Raw genomic sequence first — 10,000 nt, forward strand, 5'->3', positions numbered from 1 at the left:
TACTAGATAATGACATGGACATTATTTGCTGATAATAATGAATTTGTTTAAAAACAAAAACAAAAAAAACAAGAATTTCCCACGGCACAACCTGACGATCTCTCACGGCACACTAGTGTGGGAAACACTGCAGTAAACAGGCACTAAAATGACAATACAATACATAAGTTTTGTGTCTTTCAGGTCCTTTATGTCTTTTGTTAATACTTATAAAACAACTAACTACTAAAAACTGGTGCAGGCCGCTGAAATGTGAAATGGCTTGTGAAAAGGTGTGATTTGCAAGCGGCCCAGGAAGGGGGTTTAGGCAAGGTGTACGTGCATGCAGCAGCTCATTTCAAATCATTGCAAAGGTCATCACAGCGTTGCAGCCTATAGGGAGAAGCAACTGGGCAGAGTTGGCTGGCTTGCCTCCGGGCCCTAGATGGTCTGTGAACTTTAAAGAAGGCAAGATATGTGGAGGAAGGTGCCAGACCATGTAGAGATCGGAAGACAAATCATGAAGGTAAGCCTGCTGGGGACTGGGAGGCAGAAGAGGTACTGCAGAAATATGAACCAGTTAGTCCTCTAAGAAGAAGAAAGGAAGAGTGTGTGTTTTTATGATGGACTGTTTCTTACTTATTTCTTAGTTATTATCTACCGTATAATGTGTTTGTATTGCCTTGCTGTTATGCGTGGTGTGGATGGTCAAGAGGCATTCAAAAAGTCTCTCTCTCTCTCTCTCTCTCTCTCTCTCTCTCTCTCTCTCTCTCTCTCTCTCTCTCTCTCTCTCTCTCTCTCTCTCTCTAAAGAAAGCCCAGTTGGGAAACTCCAACTCCAACTCCAACATTGTCATTGTGACACAGCACTCCAGAGCACACAGGGGGCAGCCCCCAACGGCACCTCAAGGGAGCGGTGCGGCGGGACAGAATTATTAACTGGTTCGATCCTTTAAAATCCTAATGGCTCTCGTTGATTCAAAACTTTACCTGTACAAGTGCTGGGCATAAAGGAAAGAAATAACTCTAAAGTTATGGAAATCATTAAATCTTTTATGAGATCTTTATGAGATCTTTCAGTCCTTCAGGAGAGAAAGTAGCCCTGCTCCATCTGTATGCCAAACCCTGACCATGCCCACTTGAGCAAAGCAAACTTTTCTCATATCATATACTCTACACCAGTGTTTCTCAACTGGTGGGTCGCGACCCAAAAGTGGGTCGCGGAGGGGTCATGGGTGGGTCGCGGAGCCTTGGTGTAAAAAAAACGTAATTCTAAAAAAAAAAAAAAAAAAAACTTTTCCTGCAACAATTTGCAACTTTTATTTTGATAGGCTAGTGAACTCAGTGTCATCTGTTGTCAGAGATACAATCTGAATGTTTATGCGAGATAGATGGCGTGCAACCAGTCATTTGAGTCTTGGTTACATTTTGAGAATTGCATTGAATTGACTTTAACGCTAAAAAAAAAAAGGGTCGCGACCGAATGAGAGTGGAAAATGGTGGGTCCCAAGACTGTTCCAGTTGAGAACCACTGCTCTACACCCCATTGTCTCTCAACACAGAGTATTCTGAAAATCACGAGTTCAGGTATCAAGTCTGTTTACTCCAACAATATTATTGTTCATTATCATTATTATTACATTACATGAGCTGATGCTTTTCCATCCAAAGCAACTTTACAGGCTATTGGTTAGGTGGGGTCTGTGAAAAAAGTGTTAAAGCGATAGGCCCACATTTAATACAATTCTGCAAAGGTTTTTGCATTAAAATAACTACTGAAACTGCAAACTGGGGTGAGATGTAGAGGATGAGCAGTCATGAGTAAGTGGTTAGTGCATCAGAGTTCAACTGCCGACCAATCAGGTGGGTGGGGGAAGTAATTAACCAGTGCTCTCCCCTATCCTCCTCCATGACTGAGGTACCCTGAGCATGGTACCATCCCGCTATACTGCTCCCTTTTGGGCGCCATTGGGGGCTGCCCCCTTGCACAGCTAATTCATAAATGCAATTTTGTTGTGTGCAGTGCACAGTGTTCACTTGTGTGCTGTGGCCTCCTGTATCACAATGACAATGGGCGATGGGAGTTTCCCAGTTGGGCTTTCACTTTTGCTTTCACAAGTACTTGGCATTGCACTCATGTGATCTATATCTCTTCTTCGTCCTATTGGCTCTCGTTAGTATTCTAGAACTCACCTGTTCGGGTGTGAGGTCTCTCTGCTCCAGCGCCAGCATCTCGTAACCGACCATGAACTTGCGTACGGAGGCTGAGCGCAGCAGCGGAGGGTAGTAGTGGGCATGGAGCTGCCAGTGGGACATGTCCTCAGCCAGGTGGGCACCAGTGGGGGCACCTACACAACAAACAAACAAACAAACAAACAAACAAACAAACAAACAAACAAACAAACAAACACATAAGTACTGTGAACAGTCACATATTATTTAGATACAGGGTATTGGTTACAGTCCCTGGACCAATGTGGGGTTAGGTTCCGTGCTCAAGGGCACTTCAGCCATGGCTGGAGATAGCCAGGCTGTGCCCTCCTAGTGACGCAACACTTTCATCATTGCAACTAGTCAGGTCAAGAGCAATGCAGTATACTTTCTGAGTTCCCGAAAATACAAGAAATCCTCCCGCTTTGACGGTGAGCAAACAACCATAAGCAAACCAAGGGACGCGGGTCAACCATGCTGTTTGGGAAATGTTAATTGTTGTGCTCTTGGTCAGACCAAGTCTTGAAGAGATTTGAACGTCAATGATAATCAGGCTAGGCTGGAGAGGTGTACTAGGGATATGTAAGGGTGGGATTTGAACTTACAACCCTCTGATTTTAAGTCCACCTCCACTCAACCATGGCTGCCCACCAACAAACAAACACTTAAGTAAACCACCACATCGGGCAGTCATGGGTAAGCAGTTAGGGCGTCAGACTTGTATCCCAAAGGTTGCAGGTTCGACTCCCAATCTGCCAGGTTGGTGGGGGGAGTAATTAACCACTGCTCTCCCCATCCTCCTCCATGACTGAGGTACCCTGAGCATGGTACCGTCCCACCACACTGATCCCTTGGGGCGCCATTGGGGGCTGCCTCCTTGCAAGTGTGAGCCATAAATGCAATTTCGTTGTGTGCAGTGAGCACTGTGTGCTGTGGAGTACTGTGTCACAATGACAATGGGAGTTGGAGTTTCCGAGGTGGGCTTTCACTTCACATGAAAGAAAAGTAAGACAGAAGGTGAATACAAGTCATGTCATGAGGTTAAACACAATAGCACTGCGTTTTTTCCCACTCTTGGGTGTGTGTGTGTGTGTGTGTGTGTGTGTGTGTGTGTGTGTGTGTGTGTGTGTGTGTGAGAGAGAGAGAGAGAGAGAGAGAGAGAGAGAGAGAGAGAGAGAGAGAGAGAGAGAGAGAGAGAGAGAGAGAGAGAGATTGTGTGTGTGTGTGTGTGTGTGTGTGTGTGTGTGTGTGTGTGTGTGTGTGTGTGTGTGTGTGTGTGTGTGTGTGTGTGTGTGTGTGTGTGTGTGTGTGTGTGTGTGTGCGTGCATATCTATGCAACATTGACTGTGGATTAGCCTGAACGAGATGCTAAAATGTATTTCATTAAAAAATAATTGAAATCAAACAGAAAGTAAGAAGCACACCAAGCTAATGGAGGTCGTGTCAGTGAAGGTCATGTTGAGGACAGACACAGTAATGAAGGTCAAGTTCGTATGAGTCACATTGACAAAGGTCATCCTAATGGAGCTCAAGGTCACGCTAATGAACGTAGGTCCAAAATAAATCTCAATAAGCCCCCTCCCAGGTTTTGACCTCAGAAGTATCAGTTGAGGATTTGTCTTGATGTGCCTAAAGTTTGAATTTAGGAGCAGAAGTTGGACCAAAGTTATGGGTACTTTAGCGCATGCTTGGCCAGCCTCCATGGACTGTAAGCCAACTAAAGCAGCTTGGAGATCAAATAAAAAAACGTAAAGGAGAGGTCCACTCTCTCCAGCTCCCTGATTAAAGTAAAAAAAAAAAAAACGTATTTGTGTTTCTGAACCCAAATGACAAGCTGCTTTTAAGTAAGAATTTGCCCTCTGAAGTCTGTGACAAAATTATTATATGCATTTCTATATTTACCTTTTGGACAAGAAAAATCCAGCTTCACACAAAAAAGCAGGCATACATTCAAAATTGTTGTCAGAAAACATCAAAGCTGGCGCTTTCTAACAATAGCATGTTAGCATCGCTAGCACAGAGCTCAGAGTCAGCACGTCTAAAATAAGTACAGTACAAAGGATTCAGCAAAGAAAGACCGACCGGGCGTCCTTAACTCACAACAATAAATACGGCCTGCTGACTTTGCAAGGAGAACATCATATTTATGATCACTCAGACGCATCTGTTACACAGTACAGTAAAGAAAAAAGCCAGAATGAAAAGCCATGCCAACTTCTCGATTTTGACTACCCCCCAAAATAAACATGGTGAGCGAGCGAACGTTCAGTATTGCAGCACTCCAGGAACAGAATGTCTTTTATGCTGTTGTTGTAACCATGACGAACAGGCTCCAGACCTCCTTCATAAGCAGAAAGACGGTTCCTGTTTGATCACACACCACTTGATGACAGCTACTGCTTCTGCTGACCGCTTTGGCAAGGTGACCCTTCCTCTTTTTATTAAAAAGTTTCTCCAACTGGAACGGTGGAACTTTTGAATAGTTTTGTCCTGCCCTGCCTATTGCCATGGCAATGTCTTGTTATACTATCTGGGTAAATGTATAATGTAAATGTGTTAAATCTTTGTTTAATCATGTGGTAACACTTTATTTTAGGGATACATCTATTAGCACTAATACATACAATGCTAATGCCTGTATAAGTAACTTGTAAGGCATGTACTAAGCAAAAGCTAAGGCCTGCTAGGTCCTTACTAAGGTTAAATTGGTAATAAATCCCTTATTGTGCATGAACAAGACATTTGCGAATACATGCCTAACAAATGTTTGATTTTGCTTTGTACATGCCTTACAAGTTACTTATACAGGCACATTGTATGTATTAGTGCTAATAGATGTATCCCTAAAATAAAGTGTTACCAATCATGTAATAGACACTACAATACAACTTGACTGGTGTTTGCCTCACTTGCTGACAAAAAAATCCCCATTGGGGACAACAAAGTTTCTAACTAACAACAGTAATTCAAATCCTGAGTACCATCCACTTCCCCTCACAAACACAAACACACGCATACACACACCAGTGCACCTCCAGCCTTTGAGCTCTGAATAAATATGTCAAGCTCACAGCTTCTGCCAGTTGGAGATTCTTTGATGCACGCATACATGACACACAGACAGATATACACACGTGCACAGCACACAGCACACATGCACGCACGCACACACACACGCACGCACACACAAATCATCAGACACACACACGCAAACACACACACACACACACACACACACACACACACACACACACACACACACACACACACACACACACACACACACACACACACACACACACACACACACACACACACAAAAACACACACACACACACTAAACACACCATCAGACAGAACATACACGCTTCAAACATACAATCTGAAGCTCTTTGATTCTGGGCAGTACAAAGCTAGATGCCAATACCTTAGCCCAAGGCCTACTGTGTCATCACCCTCTTTGTCTTCATCAAAAACACACGAGCAAAAAGACAAGCATGTGCGCATAGATGTGCACACACTCATTCACAGACACAGACACAGACACAGACACAGACACAAATACAGACACAGACACAGACACACACACACACACACACACACACACACACACACACACACACACACACACACACACACACACACACACACACACACACACACACACACACACACACACACACACACACACACACACACACACAAACGCACGCCTGTGAGAACTGGAGAACTGCATGGCAGCCACTGCCACTGGTGTGTGTGTGTGAATGTGAGTGTGAATAAGTGAATGTGAGGCATACAATGTGAGGCACTAAACAGTAGCCTATATATGCAGTCCCCCACTGCAATCTCCATTTCACATTGTCAATAAAAGAGACAATCATGGCCCTGCCGTGGTCAAACAGTCGGGCACTGGTCTACTATGCGGCGGTTTCGATTCCCCGGCTGGGTCCTTTGCCAGCCCTACCCCATCTCTCTCTCCCAACTCGCTTCCTGTCACCATCTTCACTATACTGTCATAATAAATAAAGTGAAAAAGACCACAAAAAAGACGATCATGCAAATTTAAATCACATTCATCCTGTTTGGTCGCCTTAACACATCAGCTCCATTTCCTCGTTTCCTCTGCAGACCTTTTTTTTCTTCTTCTTTTATTCATTCTCTCATTACATCTTTTCCAGAATAGCTGAGCCTCATAGTTCTTCTATGACTCCACTGTCGATCCATTGCTTTGCTTGTTTGTTTGTTACCTCCGCCAAGGAGGTAATGCTTTCGGTCGCGTTGGTTTGTTTGTCTGCTTGTTTGTTTGTCAGCAGCATAACTCAAGAACTAATCAACAGAATTGGATCAAACTTTGAGGCCCAATGACCAAAGGAACAAGTGATTAAATTCTGGTGGTGATCCAGATCACGAACCGGAACCAGGAGTTTTTGATAGATTCTGTCAGCAGGATAACTCAAAAACTAATCAACAGATTTGGACAAAACTTTGTGGAGTTGTTAGTACTGACCCAAAGAACAAGTGATTAATTTCTGGTGGTGATCCGGATCACCAACCGGAACCAGGACTTTTTAAAATATTCTTCACCATTGCTGGCCTATCCATCATTTGCATTGACGTCACAATATTACGTAATCGTTTTTGCTGGACGGCAAAAGTACACATTCGTACATAGGAATTATGCAGACGAAGACAACTTTGACCATAAAATACCAAAGAAACACGCCGTTCTTGTATTTTTTTTAAACGGGATATGTACCTGGCGTTATCAGGCTAGGTTGGCCACGGTGGATGTGTTCAAATCATAGATTTATTAAAATGTATTCTGCTCCACTAGGTGGCATAACGGGGACGGGCGGTACGGGAAACTGGGAGAAGAAGAGAAAGTTGTTGCTTGCTTCCAGCCATGAACTTACTCTGCCTGCGATGTATTTTTTTATCCCGTGTTTATTTTCTTCAGTTAAGTTGTGAACTTAAACCAAACCTCTGCATTGGCAAAATACTAGCACCTTAATGCACCGTTTCTTCATTGGTGGCTGGGCACCGCGGCTGGCATCCTCTCGTGGCATGGCACAGGTAAGATAATGCTGCTAACCTAACTTACTACAAGACGCACGGTACATTTTGTGTCAGGCATTTTGCAAAGTGGTCTTTTGAAAATCTTTTCATCTCGGATGTATCTTGTAGGTTAACTTGGATGCGTTTCGTTTCATCCAAGTGGATTTCATTGTTGTTTCAGCCACGTCTGCCCAATGTATCTATTGTGAAATATAATTCTATATCTTATCTTCTGTTTACATGTCCAATGTTAGGCCTACATGTTCATTTGTACCGTATTTTTTTTTATTATTGACCACTTATGTTACCAGTCCACTGTCCTGTCTTGCACTTTCTGTCTGTCTGTAAATTGTCAGTCCTGTCTATGTCCTGGCATGGTAGAGAGAAAACGTAGGCTAATTTCGTTTCCCTTGTATGACCATGAAGAAAGTGACAATAAAAGCTGACTTGACATATACTTCAATGTTTCAAATCGGTGTTGCATTACATTGCACATGTAGAAACACATAGAACAGAATGTCGGTTAGGCCTACATACTTTGATTAGTTTAAGCGTAAATAAATTATTTGAAAAGATGACCTTCACAAGAGAAAGAAAAGCACAACAAACCTGTTATTTATCTTTATTGTTTTTATTGTTTTGTAATAACAGGTTCATCAGTCAGGTGGTCGGCACCCAAGAATTGCATCCCAGCAGCACAGGTAAAGACATGACTAGTAAGTTGGGATGAGTCAAATCACATTTTAATTCAGACAATATTGCCAAGGGAGTTAATTATTCAGTACTGTACCGGTACATTACAAATGCATGGCTAGATTAATTTAAATAGCATGTTTGTCTTTTCTTTTTTTTTAATTAGATGGGGGAGCCAACATGAAGAGGTGTCCAGAGAGGCTTCTTTCGCTTGGGCTTTGCAACAGCACCAGGACCTCACCATCAGTGATGCTGGTTTCCTCATCCATCGGGCCTACTTGCATTTCTCACCTGATGCATTGATCACCTGTACCAGTTGTTGGAGTTTTCAGCAGGGCTCTAAATTAACTTTTTTCATCACTAGCCAAAATGGCTAGTATGTTAATCTCCAAACATACCGGTACATTACATAATGGGTCAAAGTGCCAAGTATGTTTTCTTTTCTACCGGCCAAACTTCATTTTCCCTAGCATTTGGCTGGTGTGCGCCTGGTTGTCATTGATAGTGAGTAGTTGTGATAATAAATAACTGAAATTATGAAGTCCATCCAGACATGTCTTGCTTATTTTATTGTACTAATACAACAACGTAGAACATTTTCTGTGAAAGTGAAGTGAAAGCCCAACTGGGAAACTCCAACTCCCATTGACATTGTGACACAGCACACAAGTGTTCACTGCACGAAATTGCATTTATGCTTCACCCGTGCAAGGGGGCAGCCCCCAATGGCGCCCCAAGGGAGCAGTGCGGCGGTACCATGCTCAGGGTATCTCAGTCATGGAGGAGGATGGGGGAGAGCACTGATTACTTAACTCCCCCCCACCAACCTGGTGGGTCAGGAGTCGAACTGGCAACCTTTGGGATACAAGTCTGACACTCTAACCGTTTACCCATGGCCGCCTGTCAATCTTCAGTCTAGTCTAACTAATTATATTGTCTCCACTAAATGTATATCTCAGGTGACATGGGTATACTAGTATGGGGATAGTGCTGTATGTAAATAATATTAACCCATTTTAGCCGGCACCTGCAAAAAATGCCAGCTAATTGCCTATGCCCTTTTAAAGAAAGGTGCCCTCATCCTATTAAAAAAACAAATAACTAAATAAGTCTCTGAAGCACATACAAACATGATATGAGTTTTAAAAGCCAAGACCATCCTCTTGGAACATGTTAATTCGGCTCTAACATACCCACATTTTTAATCTAAAAAAATGTCATGCCTGAATGCTGTGTCGCTCCAGGCACCTAGGTCAATACAACGTGTACACAGCATCCAGCATCAATGGGTTGACTATTACAGGCCTAGTTCAGATAACCATTTATTAATATAAATAAGTACTTGCACGTCTATTGTACATGTCCACCCCAGAATAGATATCCCCTCCCATCACCTACATAACCTTGAAATGTATTTGTACTTTGTGTCTAAAAATAAACTACTACATTGAGTTGGTGTGATTAAGAGGTTGAAATCGGCTAAACTTGGCTTGGTGTGCTGGACCTCTGGCTCTTCCATACATCCAATCTGTCATGACATCAGATCATCGCTCTTCTCATCTGGAGAAACAGAAAGATAACACTTAGCTGACACTTATCCAAAGCAACTTCCTTACTCACAGTGAATTGCTAACTGACCCTGCAGCATGGGGCTAGGTGCCTTGCTCAAGGGCACAGCCTGGATGGGAGGTGAAGGGAGAGGTGTAGGATGGGATTTGAACCTGCAACCCTCCAATCTTAATACCACTTCCCAAACCATTAAGCCTCTGATGTGTGTGATTTCAGAGGGCAGACAATTTGGATGACAACACAACAAAGTGGTTTATAGGCCTATTATTGACAAGGACAACATCAAGACTGGTGGGCCTAAGCATGTCATAAATAGGCCAGCATGGATAAGGATAATGGACTGGCATTTCATGACAGCATCATGCTGGAGAGTAGGCCTAGGAAATCAGCGCTAGAGATGTACACATGGTTTATTTTTACATTTGAACCTTAACAGTATGAACGGCATAGCCTTGCTATTTCACTAAGAGCTTTATGAATTCCGTGTTTAC

General features: G+C 43.0%; 1 protein-coding gene across 1 annotated transcript in view; it reads right to left on the reverse strand.

Annotated features, from left to right (window-relative positions):
- LOC134457868 (galactose-1-phosphate uridylyltransferase-like) overlaps nucleotides 1–10,000 on the reverse strand; it is a 77,542-nt gene that overhangs the window by 17,196 nt on the left and 50,346 nt on the right. The window contains exon 2 of the mRNA XM_063209854.1: nucleotides 2,172–2,326. Coding sequence (XP_063065924.1) covers nucleotides 2,172–2,326 — 155 coding nt within the window. The remainder of the gene's footprint in view (nucleotides 1–2,171; nucleotides 2,327–10,000) is intronic.

Source organism: Engraulis encrasicolus, chromosome 11, assembly GCF_034702125.1.
Source record: "Engraulis encrasicolus isolate BLACKSEA-1 chromosome 11, IST_EnEncr_1.0, whole genome shotgun sequence".
Lineage (NCBI taxonomy): Eukaryota > Metazoa > Chordata > Actinopteri > Clupeiformes > Engraulidae > Engraulis > Engraulis encrasicolus.